The sequence below is a fragment of the Macrotis lagotis genome, chromosome 1 (genome assembly GCF_037893015.1).
Source record: "Macrotis lagotis isolate mMagLag1 chromosome 1, bilby.v1.9.chrom.fasta, whole genome shotgun sequence".
In the NCBI taxonomy this organism is placed as follows: Eukaryota; Metazoa; Chordata; class Mammalia; order Peramelemorphia; family Peramelidae; genus Macrotis; species Macrotis lagotis.
Genome location: NC_133658.1, coordinates 117,494,842 through 117,514,133, shown reverse-complemented (window position 1 = coordinate 117,514,133; position 19,292 = coordinate 117,494,842). Strand labels below are relative to the sequence as shown.

At 38.1% G+C, this 19,292-nt stretch overlaps 1 protein-coding gene across 5 annotated transcripts in view; it reads right to left on the bottom strand.

The window, feature by feature from the left end:
- The window catches only part of PAPOLG (poly(A) polymerase gamma), a 42,134-nt gene extending 23,963 nt beyond the window's left edge, over positions 1-18,171 (bottom strand). Inside the window, exons 1-8 of one of the 5 annotated variants that reach the window (XM_074206737.1) lie at positions 17,938-18,171; positions 14,654-14,815; positions 13,348-13,414; positions 6,103-6,184; positions 5,904-6,017; positions 3,628-3,677; positions 3,196-3,307; positions 2,351-2,440 (exon numbers count right to left, since the gene is read on the bottom strand). In XM_074206737.1, coding sequence (XP_074062838.1) covers positions 2,351-2,440; positions 3,196-3,307; positions 3,628-3,677; positions 5,904-6,017; positions 6,103-6,184; positions 13,348-13,414; positions 14,654-14,815; positions 17,938-17,954 — 694 coding nt within the window. In that variant the 5' untranslated portion in view covers positions 17,955-18,171. The remainder of the gene's footprint in view (positions 1-2,350; positions 2,441-3,195; positions 3,308-3,627; positions 3,678-5,903; positions 6,018-6,102; positions 6,185-13,347; positions 13,415-14,653; positions 14,816-17,937) is intronic. The other 4 variants (XM_074206723.1, XM_074206728.1, XM_074206713.1 and 1 more) reach the window with 4 other exon arrangements.
- Between the last annotated feature and the right edge of the window lie 1,121 nt (positions 18,172-19,292).

The window sequence follows — 19,292 nt, the reverse complement described above, 5'->3', positions numbered from 1 at the left end:
TTTTTGACACCATTTTTATAGTATTGTGCTCTTATATTCAACTTCTATCATTTGGTCTTACTTCTTATCTCCTACATATTTCTTTTTAAAAGATAATCCAGTTCAGGAACATCTCATTTTTCCTCTTCATTGGAATTGCTTCCCTTTTTCTTCAAAATTTAATTCCTGAAGATTTTTTATATTTGCTGAGAGATCTTGCCTGAAACATTTCAGACCATGGGATACTTTCTTTTCCTAGTATTCTCTGAAATATGCTTTCCTACACATACATACACACACTACATAGAGACAGAATATGTGTTTATATGCACACACACACACACAACATAGAGACAGAATATGTGTTTATATGCACACACACACACACACACACACTGCAAAGACACAACAGAAAGTCTTCAATGGAATGCTCCAGAAGTGTCCAAGACATTTTAAATTCCACATATCTAAAACCAAACTTAATTTTCTAAACTTCTCTATTTCTGTTAGAGATATTACTCTTCTTTCAATTTCTAACTTTTATAACCTTGGTGTTAACCTTGATTTCTCAATCTCCTTCACACCATAAATTTCATTAGTTGCTAAATTTTACTGTTTTTATCTCTACTAACATCTGTAGTTTTTTTTTTTATCCCTTCTCTCTACAATCTTAGTTTGGGCATTAGGTTATTGTAGTAGTTTTCTAACTTGTTTCCCTGCTTCAAGTCTCTCTCCTAGGCAGGCCATCTTATACCCTGTTACTAGAGTAATTTTTCTTCATCTTAGATTTGACTATGTTTGAAAAATAATTGTTGCTTAGTCACCCCATTGTTTTCAGTTCTCAGCATATTATTTTAGAAAGGATACTGATAAGATGCAGTATGTTCAGATGAATGGTGAAGGGCCTTAAATTCTATACCATATGACAAACAGTCAAGAAAGCAGATGTTTAAAATGTGGAAAAAAGCAAAATTGGGACATGGCAGTTATTTTTAAGAATTAGAAAGGCTATTATACGGAAGGTTTATTTTATTTAGCTCAAGGTCAGAACTAGGATCAATGGATGGAAGTTGTATATAGGCAAAGACTTGATGTGTTCCTAATTCTGTTATTATTCCCCAGCTCAGGAATGTTCAGTGTCTTCCCCTTTTCTAATGCATTCTTCAATACATTTACCAAATAAATGTTCCTAAAATATAGTTCTGATCTTATTTTCCAGCTCAAGAATCTCCAGGACTCCCTTTCTACTAGAATAAAATCTAAACTTCTCACTCTGGTATCTAAAAAGGCCTCTATTACTCTTCCTTTCTAGTCTAACATCTCATCACGTCATCACTTTCACATAACATTCCCTCTCTCTTGCCTCTGTGTTTCCGCATATGTGGTCTTCTAACTTCTCCCCACCTTTCTTTTTCTTTTTTCTTTTTGGTAAGGCAATGGGGTTAAGTGGCTTGCCCAAGGGCCCCCACCATTCTTTTTTTTTTTAAGTTTTTGCAAGGAAATGGGGTTAAGTGGCTTGCCCAAGGCCACATGGCTCAGTAATTATTAAGTGTCTGAGACCGTATTTGAACCCAAACACTCCTGACTCCAAGGCTGGTGCTTTATCCACTATGCCACCTAGCCACCCCTACCCCCACCATTCTTAATCCATGCCTGGATGCCCTGATTCCAAATCTTCAGCTCTGCGACTATCCGATTTCTTCCAAGGTTCAGAAAAAAAAAAGAAAAGAAAAAAAAGAAAAGCTCCTACACGAAGCTTTCCTTGAAACTCTCAACTGTTTGTGTTCCCTCCCTCCCTCCTTCAATTAACTTACATTTGCTTATTTATTTGTTGTATTTCTCCAATAGAGCATAAGCTACTTGAAAGGAAGGAAGATTTCATTTCTGCTTCTGTATTCCCCAGCACCTAGCATAAGTTATGTGCTTAATAAATAGTGGCTGAATTAAATTATAAACCTTTAAGTGCTATTTAAATGCAAGTTATTAATCATCTTTTAGAATATCTTTAGAGGTTCAAACTTCCAAATATTCATGAATTCAAATTAAGGCTAAAGCAGCATATTTATCAAGGCACAAGGAACAAAGTAATGAAGCATTATGATTCACCTTATTGCATATCACAAAGTTGCTTCAATCTGCAAAAAAAAAAAATATCAGATTTTTTCCCTATTGCATTACTAAACAATGCAAGGGTGAAAATTCATGAGTGTACATCTATATTATAGAAAATAGTGTATCTGAAATTAAAAAAAACAAACCAACCACTGGTTTTAAGCACAGCATTCAGCAAATATGAACTTTTTGGCCAAGTCTCTAATTCTTTATCTAGAAAGAAGTGATTATAACATCTTCACTAGTCAACTTTACTTACTCTTTGCCCACAGTTTGACTGCTCTAAGAGTGAGTCTAAAAGTCTCCTTATTTGGCACCAAATGCAAAATTTCATCAGTAACTCTGCAACCTGAAAGATATGAAGTATTTATGTATTATTAGGATAACAACCCCCCCCCAAACCAATAATTCAATTACTTCATGGGCTAGCATCTTTTTAAATGCTAAAAATGTGAGAGTATTGAAAAATGTTAAAAGAATTATTTTCTGAGAACTTGCTGTTATAAAAAACATTAATATAGCATAAACTTTTCTTTCAGAGAAGAAATTTTCTTGGTTATGGAGTCCTTATTATCTCAGTCTTTTTTTTTTATGATGCCTCTAGACTGAAAGATATGCTTAACAATTCAGTTTATTAAATAGTTAGGTCAAGAATTTATCCTTTGGTTCCCCTGTGAGCTTGGTGCACAGCCTGGAAAACAAGGCTCTATAAATTAAAACCATACCAGTAATCTGACTGAATACTGAAAAGAAAGCTCCTAAATGGCTTAACTCCTTTTGAACTATTAATTTAAAGCAATTTGTTGTGGTAATAAGTGATATTGAGAATAATAAGACCTGTCTGAGCTCTAATTCCACCATTATGTGGTGAGATTTAGTCAAGCCAAACCTCAGTTCACCGCTTTACAAATTGAAGATCACAGAATTTACACTACCAGTATTGTGCAGGGCTATGGAGAAGAATCACATGAAATCATATATTAATGGCTAACAGCAGTCTAATTCTCAAATACTAAGTTACAAACTTAAGATTCATCAGGTATTTTAGAAATAAATAACTTTATTCTAAAATATATAATCTGAGGTTTTTCTTTTAAATCTTACCATTGAGACTTCTAATACACCTTATATCTAGGCTTCTCAGACGTGAATCATCTCGGAGATCTAAGTTATCAGAAACAGTCTGTATAGCCAGTCTTGCAAACACAAGGTCAATCTTGAGAAGGAACAAAAACATAACAAAGTCGTTAAGACAAAAACTAAAAATAGAAGCATTCAAAGATAAAAGTTTTATATAAAATATCTAAAAATATGAAGAATCAGAACTACTATTAGTCTGGGAAATTTTACTGACAGAAACTCAAATATACTCAAATAAATCTTATACCAGAGAGCACTATAGCAATATATTAGACAACTGTGATTATTTTTTAAACAAAAAGAAATTATTTCAGTTATACATGCTAAATAAAGAAAAAAAATCATAAAAATTTTATCAGGGAAATAATTTGTAATAAAAATATTATTAATTCTTACCTCAATACCATCAAATTCAAATTTGACTACTGGCACATAAGCATCTTCTACTGCCTATCAAAAGAAAGCAAGAAACATTTCTTAGGTGGAATAGAATTTTTCTTAGTCCTCTTTTACTACTAAGGGAGAAAAGCACCTGCTTCTTTCACATTCTATTTGTTCTCAATCATGAATTTCACCAGGAAAACAAATCAACCATGTCCTTGGAAGATCCTTTAAAAATATTTCAGTCACCTGTAACTAGTTTTGCTTAATCAAACATTTTGATGAACAATTTTTAAATTTAAAGGTGAGTTGTTTTGAAGAAACATGTGAGTTAATAGAAAATAAAATATAGTTCCCCAAAGAGTACCATTAATACAATAAGCATGTTAAGACCAGGGCTTCCTTAATTCAACAAAGTCTTCATATATCTGGTAATGAAAATATTCTTTCAGGGCCTTTGTAGGGTATGTTCAAATTTATATGGAAGGAAAACTCCCTTTTGCACAAAAATATATACTCCTATTCAATCCATTAATGGGGGAAAAGTAAGGAAGGTTGAAAAATTACGTATCTTAATTATAGGTCTTATAAATCCCATCAATTTTGTATTGTAATTTCCAACTTCTATCCCCCCCCCCTTTAAGGTTTTTGTAAAGCAATGGTGTTAAGTGGCTTGTCCAAGGCCACCCAGCTAGGTAATTATTAAGTGTCTGAGGCCAGATTTGACCTCAGGGCCAGGGCCAGATCTTAGATCTATCCACTGCACCATTTAGCCACCCCCCAACTTCTATTTTCAATGGTTATAAATTGATTTGAATTAGTTATCTGATAACACATTGTTGAGAAAGTGCAGATTTGGAAGAATTCACTATGAATTCTAACTCAGCTTTCTTTTTAAGTGGGCAAATCACTCAACTTCACTGGACCTCAGTTTTTACATCTGCAAAATGGTGTGTGTGGTGGGTTAAGACTATCTTTAGTCTGTGAGGTCACTTTTAATTTGAATGCCTATGATCTTTATAAACTCATTAAAACTGAACTCAAATGCTTCCCCCCATAAAGATTTTTCCTTAGACTTCACTTTTTTTTAACTGTAATCCACTTATATATCACTGTATTTTTGTTAACATATATATCTTCTATTTCCTACCAGACTTTATGTCAAGTCTGGGACTGTGTGTTATAAAACTTTTATTTCTCTCAGCATCTTTAAGCACTTTATATGTTTACTCAGTATTTACTAAATGAAAGATTCTAATTTCCTGACCTGTAGTTTTAGGCTTTTTTTTGGGGGGGGAGGGAAAGGAAGAGAGAGGGGAAAAGGGTAGTGGTTGTGGTGTGATACTATTATTTCATTAATTGAAGGAATCCCTGTAGACAAAACTCCTTCTGACAATAAAGGTCAGCAACTGTTCAGCAGCTTTAAAGTTTTAGAGAAGAACCAGGGAACTGAAAACCAGGGACTTTCCCAGGATCACAAAGCTGATAAGGATCAGAAGCACAACTGGGTCTTTCCAATACTGAAAACCAGGTCCCCATATACCATGCCATGCTGCCTCCTGAAATATTGTACTTCTAAAGCATCATTAAGTACTAAAAGCCCAAAGACGATCTTGCCTTCAAAAATGATCTCACATTACTTATCCAGACTTTGGCCCTTGAGGATTTTTGTTGGATTGAAGTCCAGAAAAGCTAAAAGTTTGGACATCCCTGTCAGTGTAAGAGATCTAGTCCAATCCCTTTCATTTACAGATGATGAAAACTGAGAACCAGAGAAGTTAAGGGACTGCTAAAAGTCACAGAATAAGGAGGCAGCAGACCTGGTACCTGAATGTAGACCTCCGAGTTCTAAAAGTATGCTTTTGGCTCTACAATGCTGTCTTTGTGATATGCTATAGGTATCAGATTCCAGAAATTCAGAATGCAAAATTCAAGCAAGCTCCTTAGGAAAAACACTAAACTTAAAAAAATCTACTCCCAAGAATACTTCACCAGAGAGAATACTCAAAGAAAAATTCACCAAAATGTAACATACAATTTGGTTGAATTCATAAAAATCAGTATTTCCTTCTCAGTCCTCTCTAACTACTTCTACTTAATATGGTCACTAGTATTTTTCACTTTTTGAATAGGGAAATGGAAAGCTTCATTAATTTAATCTTAGAAAAATAATTAAACATTTTTAAGACTTGCTCCCCCCAAAAGATTGTTTTTATTGATGAAATATAAAACCTAATATTTTTCATCAATATTGAAGTTAAGATTATTAAATAAAATAGAAAAATAAATACTTGCCCTTAAATTTCTAATTCCATCCTGATGTTTGAGTTTCTCAAAAAAGGACTGGAAAAAATCAGATCTTTCCACATGTCTGGGTGCAACACACAGTGCATCAATATCAGCACCTGGAAATACAAAGTATCCCCCTTTTAAGGAAAAAAAAATGCTTAACAATGTTGTTAAAATAGTAAAGAATGTAAAAGTTCATACCTTTAGTGTGTACCCCTAGTCTGTAAGATCCAAAGGTAAAAATCTTACCCCCAACATTAGCCACAACAGAAGGTGGAAGATTCTGAAATGAAATGAAATTTAGGAGAAAATCACAGTAACATTCTTTACACTGAAACTCAGCAATAATACAACAGAGTAATAACAGATGTATCAGAGATGGAAGGGACCTCAAAGTTCAGCTAGCTTAAACTATATCTGAATACAAATCTCCTCTATAAAATCCCCTAACAAAGTGGTCATACAGACATCTGATTATCATATATGATCACTGAATTCAGAGTTAAAAGTATCCTACATGTCATCAAGCCCAAGACTCTCCATTTTACAGATGAGGGAACTGAGGCCCAGAGAAATTAAATGGTGTGCCTAAGGTCAACAGACAGCAATTGTTAAGAAATGAACTCAGATCCCATTAACGCCAACTCTAGCACTTTCCACTACACTGACCTACCTCCCCATTTTTTTTTGTTTATTTTTTTAATGGGGTTAAGTGACTTGCTCATGGTCACACAGCTAGGCAATTATAATTATGTGTCTGAGGCTGGATTTGAACTCAGGTCCTCCTGACTCCAGGGTCGGTACTCTATCTACTGCAGCATCTAGCAGTCCCCCCCTCCCATTACTTATTAAGGTAATACAAACTAAGTTGGGCCATTTTTCCTGTTAGAATTTAAATTAACTCTGTTAACATCCATACATTGCTTTTTAGTTCTATTCCCAGAGGATGAGAAATATAATTTCTCTTCTTCAAACTCCTCACTATTGCAATTTCCATCCTCTTAGATGCACTAATTTGTCCATGTTCTTACTAAACAACAGAACACAAAACTCTAGATGTAGTCTGAATAACAGTATTACAACCTCCTTCATGCCAGACATGATAATTTTGACCCTATCAACTTACTAAAAGGATTACTAATGACCAACCAATGCCAAATCACTGCTATTTCCTTAGTGTCTTCTTTAAAACATGGGGCTTAACAGTGCTCCAACACAAGAGAGATTAGTTAATCCTCTCCTTAGTATTCATGGGTTCTTTTGATCTATGGCTATTTGTTCCAGCATCTTCATTGTTCCCCCCTTCTAATCCACTAAATGTGGTGGTGGGAGTGGGGAAAGGAAAAGGCCCTTGTCCCTCTGTCCTTTCTAGATATACTAAGCCTATCCTCATGGCTGAAACTATTACTTCAACCAAGTTCTATTCACACATATTCAACTAGCCTGATGGACATTTCTACCTGAATGCTAGTCAGTCACCTCAAATATCATACTGAAAATTTAATTAATTAATCCAATGTATGAAAGGAGCCTCTCTCTCTCTACTCCCAAATAGTCTGTCCCTCCTGATTCCATCAGTCTCCCCATCATCAAACCCCAGGACAGAATAAAGCATTTGTTAAACATTTACTATATACCAGACAACCATGCTAAATATTGTAAAAACAAGCAAAACAAGCCACTCCCTAGCCTCAAAGTGAAGAAAAACAGTTAAGAGTGGAGCCAGAACAGAAGATGCCAGGTTTCTTTATGGTGGCCCCCGCTCTAAAGATAATCAGCCTCCACATCCTCCTTTTTTCTGGTGGACATCTTTTGCTTCAGTACCATCTGGAGCAGTTTTACTATAATCTGCTAGATGTGAACTATTCCACAAGGTGGTCTGGGGACTGCCTCCCTACCCTCCACCTTATTTCACATGCCTCCAGCCTCATTTTCCTACTGCATGGTTCTGTTTTTAGCATAACCTGCAATAATTCACTATAGCCACACACACAGCTGCTCTAGCAAGACTGGTGGTCTTATTTTCCAGACACATTATGAACCCTCTATAACTAGAGCCTAGGTGCCTTGGCACCTGTTTCTCCTTACTTAGATTATTCTTCCCCTATTGCCCACTTTTCTGAAACCATCCTTCAAAATCCAATGGTGCTCTGTGAAATCCTTCCTGGCCAAGACACAATGAGCTCTCCTGTCCAAATTTCTACACTTGAGAGTTCCTATATCATTCCTCTGACATTTAGTATCTAAACTTACAGAATTTCACTCATCTCCTCAAATAGACATAAGCAAGCTCCTTGCTTAAGGGTCAGTGCTATACTTCCTTGTATTCTTTCAAGTTAATTGAAGTATCCTGCACATAATCATATATTTATACAAGTTAAAACCACAAATACCTTCTTTGGATTAATAGAATATTAGTATATTAGGAATACTGTAGAACAAGTCTAATTCCTTTTCCAATTTATATAGCATTAAATACACAAAGATAATTATGACATTCCTCACAAGTCCTCTGTTGTCCAGGCTAAATATCTCCAGTTCTGTCCCTGTCTTGATTACCTAACCCAATAGACAATAGACAGTAATCAAGATCCTCATTAAAATGTGGTACTTCAAACTGAACACATTCATAGTTTTAGAGGTTTAGCTTTGCTATTATGGTAGTTATTACCTAAGTTGAAAATGTTTTAAATGTGTTTATTTGAAAGTAAAGTTTCAAATAAGTATCATAAATCATATGCACTACTCAAGCTGAAATCTATTTATGGTCTACTACTACTTATACTTCAAACAATAAATATTTAGCAGGCCTTTTCTCAATCCTCAGTCTTTCTGACTTCTCTCCAGCCTTTGACACTGTTGATCAATCTCTTCTCCTTGATACTTTCTTCTTTCTAAACAAACTCAATCCTTCTTCCACATGATAACTTCCCAAGTACTTCAAGAAATCTATAGTGTCACCCTGAGTCTTCTCCAAGCTCAATGTGTTCCCTTCAAAAAAGGCCTTTTACCATCCTGGTTGCCCTTCTTTGAATAGGCTCCAATTTATCAATGTCCTTCTCAAAACCTGATTCCCAGGATTTGGGCATTCACAATTCTCTGGATGAGGTCTGACAAGAGTAGAGTATAGTTAAGACTATCACCTCCCCATTCCTGGAAGCTATGCTTCTCATAATGCAACCAAAGATTGCGTTAGCTTGCTTGGATACTGCATCATACCACTGAATCATGCTAAGTTTGCAATCCACTTAAGTCTCCAGCACAATTGCTATCTAAATATGCCTCTCTGATCTTGTCCCTATTTTTTGTATTTCTTTTTTGTACTTAAATCTCAGACTTTATCTTTACCTTTATTTAAGCTCAAAGCTTTAGCCTGACAAGGTATTTTTAAATTCTGTCATTCAGGGTTATCTCTCCAAACTTTATGTAATCTAAAAATTTGATGAGTATGCCTTTATTTGAGCCACTGATAAAAACTGTTTAAAAAGTATTACACCAAGCACAGATCAAATTCTATGACAGGCAAAAACCATACATGCTTGTAAAGTGCCAGTAACAAACATTGCTTCAGTTTAAATGTAACTGTTTAAAAAACAAAAAAAACCCAACCCCAAACTTTAGGAAAATCCAAGTGATATTACTTCACTAAAATTTTTATTCTCATATTTCTTGAAATTTGTATTATTAATCTAAGATCATGACATATAAACACAGCAAATGTGAAAATACATTTTCTCACTTGAAAGAAGCACTCACTAATCTGAAGTAAATTACTGTTGCCAATCTTGAGGCTCTAAAGAATAATTCAAATACATAAGTAGCTTATACATAAGAAAAGGATATATGTATAGGAAATAACGAGGTTACCAACAAATCTAAACAATTTATAGAATTTCTTAAGTGTTCACATAAGTAGGAATTACTGAAAAACTATTTTCAATTCTCCACAGTTCAAAATCTGTATGATTATGCCAATGGGATTAAAGTCAATAGTATTTGGTAGGATTAGTGCTAAGTGAATTTATTAGTTCTAATTATAGACCTAAAGGACTACATAACACTGTAACATCCTATCTTTAATAATTAGATATAAAATTAAATTTATAGAAAAGGAGCTGCTGAATCACCATGGGGGGGAACACTAATTCTAATCACAATAATAAAGGACTCTCAATTTCATCTAGCTAAAGTGAGCCAATTTGGGGTTGCATTCTAGTTGAAGACATTTCCCAAATTACTTCCTAGTTAAATTGAAAAAGATGATTTTACCCAAGGAGGATACTTCAATGATCACAGGGGAAGAATGTTGGATAGTAGGATTTTCCCCTGAGGTGGGAAGTAAGCTTATTGGAGACAGGACAATGTCTTAGAAGAATAGCTTTTGAGCCTTTCTAGGGAAAATCAGGAACTTTGTCACCATTTTTTTCCAGCTCTTCCCCAGCAAAATAGGTCCAGGTTTAGGGCTAAAGTAAAAATGGCAAGCAGGAATAATCTTCTTGAATGAATCAATGAAAACAAATAGGTAAGAGGTCTTAGGTAAAGATGAAATGGGTCAGATGAGACAAATGGAAAGTTAACTTGGAAGATGAGAAAGGAGTTTGCCTGTGCAAGTTGGAGTGGTACAAGCAGAAAAGTTTGATTAGAAATTAGAGGATCTGAATGTGAATCCCAGTTCTTCTATTGACAACACATGTGATCTCATGTAAGTTTACAATCAACCTCAGGATATTAGACTCCCTCATCAGGGCACTAGATAGCAGTGACTTCTGAGGTCCCTTACAGATTTATCTACAATTCTACAAGATCTATGTTAGATTAGAAATATCAAAAAATACTAAATCTGACTAAAGGATATGAAATAGAGCCATTTCTCTTCCTGGAGGAAGGGTTATTTGGTGGCAGAGTTGAAACAATTCCTGGAAGATGAAACTTCTACCAATACATATTGACAAATGTTTGATGATCTAAATATAGAAGGCTGCCTGGTTCACTGAGAAATTAAGTGACTTGACCATGGTCAAACAGTCAGAAGGAGTTAAGACCTATATCCAGCTGTTATCTCTAAGAAACATTTAAATAATAAATTTCAAAGTTGAAAGGGACCTTAAGAAGCCCGTAGTCTAACTGTATCTGAGCAGAAATCTCTATAACCTCCCCAAGGAATAGTAATTTAATTTTTGCTTAAAGACTCCTATCTGTGGAAAATTCCCTACCTCCGAAGACGGCCCATTTCCACTTTACAACAGCTCCAATCATCAGTTTTCCCTCACATTGGCTCAAATTTGCCATTATTCATTTGTTCAGTGAAATTTCCTAGAATTATAAAATGACTTTTACATTATACAAGTATGATATTATCTAACCTCAACTATTTCAAGTATCATGAAGAACTGAGAAGACAGTAAAAAAAGAGAAGCAAAACCTACCAAACTTGAAAATTACTACACTACATACACTATAGGTAAGTTTAGAATAGATATTGACAAACTAGAATCCTGGGGTGAAAATCTAATAAGATGAAACAAACTTAATAGGGATGAATATAAACTATTAACACTTGGGTTCAAGAAACAGACTTTATATATACAAGTTGGGAGAGAGAATCTTTGAGACAAAGACATAACTACATGTTCAATGCATCGACAGTAAGATTCAGCAGCCCCAAAAGCTAGCAGTCTTGTAAGCTCATTAAAGGTACATCTTCTATGTATAGGGAGGCTTTGTTCTTTCTTCTGCCCAAGTCAGATTAAGATTATGGTTGGAGGGTTCTGTTCAGATCTGGAATCACCTTATAGGAAGGACAAAGATGAGCTAGAGCCAGAGGAAGGCAAACAGGATGGGGAAACACTAGAATCCTGTCACAGAAGACCTGCTCAAGGAACAGGGGTGATTTAGTTTGGAGAAGAGATGTCTCAGGGCAGCAGATTACTGTCTTCAAGTACTTGAAAGGTTAGTCAAAGTGAAAGAGGGATCAGATTTGTTTTGTTTAGAAAGAACCAGGAACAACTGAAGTTGAAAAGAGGCATTTGCTAGATGTAAGAGAAAATTAAAATTAAAAGAGTTATCCATGATAGAAATGCTTTTCATTTGGAAGTTGTGCATTCACCTCTCATTGAAAGTCTTTAAGAAAAAGCTGCTGAAATGCTGAGTGTATTAGAATATAATATGAATGTATTATAAATGTTAAGTGTATTATAAGTATGAGTTGGACTAGTTGGCACCTGAAATTCCTTCCAAATTTGAATTTCTATTAAAACCAAATGTGCAGAGTGTCCTCTTAGGTTTTTCATTATGCCTTTAATTGAGACTCCTTTCATGTCTCACTTGAATCTTGGATCATGGATCATTCCATCATGGATGGAATGGGGCCTTTCACAAAGATACTTAATACGTGTAGAACCAACCAAACTGAAAAGCAATCACTCAGGTTTCCTACTTATTCTAAATAAAGTTCTAACAAGCTAATTAGCTCTTTCGCCTCCAAGCCCACAATAGTAGCAAATAGGGAAGAAAAACTTCCAAAGGAGGCCATGTTGATATCAGAGACAAGCAAGATGTGCTAACAGGGAAGAATCATAAAAAAATATACCTAAGAACTCAAAACATAGCAATATAGGCCCATTTAATATGGGAGTAAATGGTCCAACTACCTCAATAGCCCTTGAGGATGCTGCATAATAACTGAGGATATGGTATAAGAAGTAACAGCCACCATAATTTACTTTTTTCTTAATCTCAATGCATCATTATCATAGTTTAGGCTACTAAGGAGACAAAAGACAAAGAACGTGAAAATTACTTGAAAGATTTCCAAAAAAATTTTCTATATACAAAAAAATTTAAATTTAAAAAGGTAAATAAAAGCCTCACCTCTCTAGATTATTTAGATAACAAGACTATACAAAATGACTTGCTGAGGATTCCAGATACCAAAGGAATGTGGCAAGTATTTTAATCTTGTCTTGTCTTTGTTTCATCACTGAAACTTTGAAAGATATCTGGAGTTTACTGACTAGATTCCTTTCTTAAGCCTAATCATTTTGGCTCTTACTGATTGGCCAATTAAGTCCTAGGTCAAGGTCTACCTTGGTCATAGTTTAGGCCCTGTCTGGCTCAGAGTAACTGTAAATAGCAATTCTTTCTGTTTTGATCAGAAACCCTGAGAGGTCTACCCCTCTCAGATTGATTTTTTTTTTTGACTAGGTAAAAGAGGCCATTCTTTACCTCATTTCTTTCTTACCTAGCTTTAACCACTGAATGAGCCTAGTGTAAAAAGGCCAAACCCACTGTATCCAGACCCATCCTCAGTTATCTCAGAGGAGAAAGTGAGACTGATGGCTTTGCATAACCCTCCTCACTTAAATCCAATTCACTTGTAGGTCATGGCATCACCTTTTTAACAAGAATGAAGGACAAACATCCTTTTGACATAAAGAGGAGTCTTACCTTACTTTCACTGAGTTCAGAAATCCATTCTTTTACCAGATTATTCAGTTTGCCAAGAACAACAAGCCTACAATAAAAAGAATAGGTTTTAGTTTGGGGGGAAGCAAAAAAAAACCCCTCAATTTTAACTAGAATGGTATCCTTTGAAATGCTGTTTCAGCAGACAGATCAATAACTGTGTTATACAGACTAAAAACAAAAGCTAACATTTGTACAGGGCTTATGATGTGCCAGGCACTGTGATCTTATTTGAGCCTCACAACACTCCTGGGAGGAAGGAGCTGTTATCATCTCTTTATAGAAGGAGGAACAAAAACAAACTGAGGTTAAATGACTGGCCCAGTGTCACACAGATACTGGGCTCTTGAGGCTGGATTTGAATTTGATTCTGAGCCTGTCCTGCCTCTATTGTGTCAGCTAGGGTTCAAACTATTCCTAACATTTCGTGCATCATGATTATTTAGAGGACAAGATTTTACCCATATGTACACATCTGTATAAGAAGTATTAGTCCTATAATGGATGGTATATACCATTTTAAGATTTACAAGTCATTTCCCTCTCCATAACCTTGTGAGATAGGTAGTATTTTAGAGATGAAAATAACTGACATCAGAGAGGGTAGCTGACTTTTCCATCCAGGATACTGCTTCTTTCATTGAAGAAAATGATTACAATTAGCCTCATTCTAATTTTCTAACCTTATTTCCCATCAATTCCTCTCATGTACTCTACATACCAACCAAAATTGGGAATACTGAATAGTCCAAACATCACCCACATTTTTGCTCATACCCTATTCCACACCTAGAATGACTTCCCTAGCTCAGTTCCTTCTTTCTATATCATGCTTTTCAAGGTTCAGCTTAAATACCATTTATTCCAAAGGCCAATGACTAGCTTTCTTTTAATAGCTTATGCATATATATCCCTTATGTGGAGCTTGACACTCTCCCTCATACTGTAATTATTCATATAGATTTTAATCTAATCTTTAATCTAGACTGGAAGCTCTTGGAAGTCAGAGATATTAATCTTTGTATTTCTTACAGTACTAGTATCAAATTTAAATAAAAATAGGTGTCACTTAGCTGTATGAGGGACTCTTCAGGCTACATACTGACAGATTTAAAATGTAATGTTATCTTTTTTTATTGTATTTTTATTTATTTTGTTAAATAGTTCCCAATTACATCCGAATCTGGTTCAGTTTGCACTCAGGAATCTTGGAGATTGCATGTTGGACACTTGTCACAGAACCTTGTACATGGAAGGTACCCCAATGTTTGTTAAAAGAAAGATATACCTGTGATTTAATTCCTCTTCATCTTCAAATACACCAAATGGTTTCATGGCTTCAATTAACTTCTGTGTATAAATATGATCTATTTCTTTGGGAGATGCCAGACTAATTGGAGACGTGATTCCATAATGCTTCTGACGCTGGGTCTCCAGCACAGCACTTCTACTTAAGGGGGAAAAAAGGGGAAAAGAAAAAAACCATCATGAGATATTGGTTCAGTAAATCAATCACATTTTAATTTCCCTTTAAAGACTTACTAAAGGCCTATGCCAGGGTGAGGTTTCACTTTTTTTTTTAGTTTTTGCAAGACAATGGGGTTAAGTGATTTGCCCAAGATCACAGGGCTAGATAATTATTAAGTGTCTTGAGGCTGGATTTGAACTCAGATCCTCCTGACTCCAGGGTTGGTGCTCTATCCACTGCACCACCTAGCTGCCCCTAAAGTTTCATTTTTAGTCACAAAAAGCATTAATGATTTTCTTGTCTTTGGCTTTTGAAGAGGTCAAGGATATTATGACTTTCCTATGTATTAGCATTAAGGAAAACTGTTCCACTTACACAGTCAGTGCTCAAAGTCAGGGTCCTGAATAAAATCTGAGTTGGCGCCATTGTCATCACAACTTAATGAAGTAAAAATCCAAGTTTGTCTGAAATTGCTAAAGGTGGGTGTTGCTAATCTTTGCATTAATTCACTTTTTAATAGGTTAATATAATGCTTTGAGTTAGGAAATGAGAGTGTCTAAGTGCTGGGGGGGTGGTTTTGTGAGGTGGGGAAGTGGATGAGGTACTAGAATTTTCAGAGCTCATACACATATGAATGTCTAAATTATGAGATAACAACATTCAGCAGATGTAAGATTATTCTACTTCAACAGTTAGCAAATCTTCAGTTTGAGAAAAGTCTATCAGTTAACTATTCACCCATGGAAATAGGATATAGTTATTTAAAAAATAGTCTTTATTTTAAATGTCATTATTTGTAAGGTCAGCAAAATTTAAAACATTATAGTAATGTGACATACATTCTCAACTGAGCCTTTCAAGCCTTTAAATAACATAGATGTTGTCATCCTCCTTTTACAGATGAGGAAATGGAGATTGAGAGATGCAGTCACTTATAGACATCTAATAAGTGTAGAAGGCTGGATTCCAACCAAGGTGTTTAGTTGCCATAATGATGAGTAGTAGTAGCCTCTTAAGAGTTCTACAGAAAGCTGGGAAGCATCTTCAGAAGTTTTCCTATATTCCCTTCTTCCTAGCCTAGGTAGAAGGAAACATTCTCTTCTTTGAGAGAGACCTTGGGGAAAAGGGGATATGGGATTAGACCAAAGAAGGAAAAGGCTACTTGTCTTGGGCTTTCAAGAAAGAATCTTATTTATGACAATAATAAATATCTATTTGTACTGGGACAACCTGATGTCACAGTGAATAGAGTGCCAGGTCTGGAATTAGGAAAATCCAAGTTCAAATACAGCCTAAGACACTAGCTGTGTGACACTGGGCAAATCATTTAACCCTTTTTTGCCTTGGTTCCACATTTGTAAAATGAGTTGGACAAATGGCAAACTGCTTCATTATCCTTGCCAAGAAAACCCTGAATGGGATTAAAAAGGGACAGATTTGTCTGAAAAATGCCTGAATAACAACAACAACAAATGAATGCCTGAATAACAACAAATAAAATCATCAACTCACTCTGAAAAGGGATGACTATTAATAGAAAAGTCAAATTATTTTAGCAGGGAGAAAAATATCTTTCCAGTTCTGCCTCTAGTTGAAAAGGATGTACTTTCTTTCTTTGATTTCAACAATTAGTTGAAAATAGTTAAAAGCTGTTACATATAATAGTTATAAGATAGTTTTATAATGTGCTATAAGACAGTATAATAAAACAGTTATGACAGTCTAATAAAATAGCTGTTATAAGATAGCATAACAAAATAGTGGTATAGTATAAAAGTTAGACAACAGCAACAGCAAAATTGTTATAAAATGGTATAATAAAATAGTTATAAAAAAGAAAATAGTTATATAGTATAGATAGTATAGGACAGAGAGAATAGGATAGTTGTAAGATAGTATAACAAAATAGCTATCAGACAAAGAGAATAGAATAGTTATAAGATGGTATAACAAAATAGTGATATGGATATAGTATAAAAGAAGATAGCACAGCAAAATTGTTATAAAACAGTATAATAGAATAGTTATAAGAAAGCAAAACAAAATAGTTCTAAGACAGAATAGAATAGTATAGTATAGTATAGATAGTATAACAAGATAGCTATTGGACATGATAATAAAATAGTTATAGGACGGAGAGAATAGAATAGTTGTAAGATGGTATAACAAAATAGTGATAAGGATATAATATAAAAGTTAGAAGATAACACAGCAAAATTGTTATAAAACAGTATAATAGTTATAAGAAAGCAAAACAAAATAGTTCTAAGACAGACTAGAATAAAATAGCATAGTATAGTATAACAAGATAGCTATCGGACAGGTAAAATAGTTATAGGACAGAGAGAATAGAATAGTTGTAAGATGGTATAACAAAGTAGTGATAAGGATACAGTATAAAAGTTAGAAGATAACACAGCAAAATTGTTATAAAACAGTATAATAAAATAGTTATAAGAAAGCAAAACAAAATAGTTCTAAGACAGCCTATAATAGTATAGTATGGTATAGATAGCATAACAAACTAGCTGTCAGCCAGGATAACACAGTAGTTATGGGACAGGGAATAGAATGGCTATAGATGATACAACAAACAGTGATAAGGCACAGTATCATAAAATAGTCGTGACAGACCGCGCAGAATGGGCACTACGGGACATCACGGAACACTGCCAAGGCAGCCAAGTGCGGTAAGTCTGCTCTGTGACAGACCGTGCCAGGGGCAGCACATTTTGGTAACAAAACACGTTAGAAGAGAAGCGGGCACTAGGCCGCAGTCTCCGGGCCGCGGGGGCGCTGCGTGACCGGGCTGGGCTGTCTGCGGGGTGAAGGGGGACCCGGGGGGCGGCCCCCGGGGCAGCTGGGCGGGCAGCCCGGGGAAGCCGCGGGCCGGGGGCCGCCCCTGCGGAGCCCCTCGAGAGGAGGGGGCCGGGGTCGGCGGACAAGCGGCAGCCTGGCGGGGGCGGCCGGGCCGGCCCCCCCCCCCCCCCAGCGGCATCAGCCGGGGGACACGCCGCGGGTGGGGGTGGGGAGGGCCGGGGCCGGGGGCAGCCCCCGGGGCACCTCCCAACCGCCGCCCGCCCGCCCGCCCGGCCCGCACTCACGCTGACATTTCTTTCATAGCTTCCTGCGCCTGCCCCTCTGGCAAGAGCGCTCTCCTCGCCTCGGCCCGGCGCTCCTGCTGCTGCTCCCTCCGCTCGCTCCGGCTCCCTCGGCCAGCCGCCCGCTCGCTCCGGCTCCCTCGGCCAGCCGCCCGCTCGCTCGCTCGCTCCCTCACCGCGGTCAGCACCTCCAGCCCAGCGGCGCGGCCGGAGCCCGCGGGCCCGGCCCTATTTATGACAATACAGCGCGGCCGCCGCCGCCGCCAACGCCAACATGGCGCCCCTTCCCGACGGGCCCCGCGCGGCCGCCCCGGCCCCGCCCCCGCCCCGTCCTCCCCGCCCGGGGCGGCCTGGTCCCGGGGCGGCCTGGGGCCCGGGAGCCGCGGCGGGGCCGGGGCGGCCTGGGCCCGGGGCGGCCTGGGGCCCGGGAGCCGCGGCGGGGCCGGGGCGGCCTGGGGCCCGGGAGCCGCGGCGGGGCCGGGGCGGCCTGGGGCCCGGGAGCCGCGGCGGGGCCGGGACGGCCTGGGGCTCGGGGCGGCCTGGGGCCCGGGAGCCGCGGCGGGGCCGGGGCGGCCTGGGCCCGGGGCGGCCTGGGCCCGGGGCGGCCTGGGGCCTGGGAGCCGGGGCGGCCTGGGGCCTGGGAGCGGCGGCGGCGGGGCCGGGGCGGCCTGGGGCTCGGGGCGGCCTGGGGCCCGGGACGGTCTGGGGCCCGGGAGCGGCGGTGGGCCCGGGGCGGCCTGGGGCTCGGGGCGGCCTGGGGGAGCGGCAGCAGGCCGGAGCGGCGGCCTGGACCCCGGGGCGGCCTGGGGCCCGGGGGTGGCTGCGGCCCCAGGCCTGGACCACTGAGTCGGGGGCCCCGCCTGCCCCACGGAGTCCTCGCACTCCCCCCCCCCCCCCCCCAGTAGCTTTCTTAGAGGGAGAGAATTGCATTTTGAGATGAACAAGCACGAATTTTACTTTATACTTTTGTTGACTTTTACTTTTATTACGTTTTTACGTATTTAAAATATATTTTACTTTTAACTTTTTTTATTGATCCAACTTGCTAATTGGCCAAAGTTATTTAATTTTTTTCCCTCCCTTCCACATCCATACTCCCTTAGTCATTAAAAACTCCAAAAGGGTCAGAAGTCTGTGTCGGGGGACTTCCTGCCAAGCCCTCTGGAATCCTGACCTCTGAAGGCTCCTTTAGATCTTTCAGATCCGCTTCCTCCCCAGCCCTGTAACACAACTTGATGATAAACCACAAATTGTTCTGGTTCTGCACATTTCAGGCCCCATCAGTTCAGAGAATTCTTCCCAAGTGTCTGGAATTATATCTTCATTTCTTAGAGAACACCAACTTTAAATTACTAAAT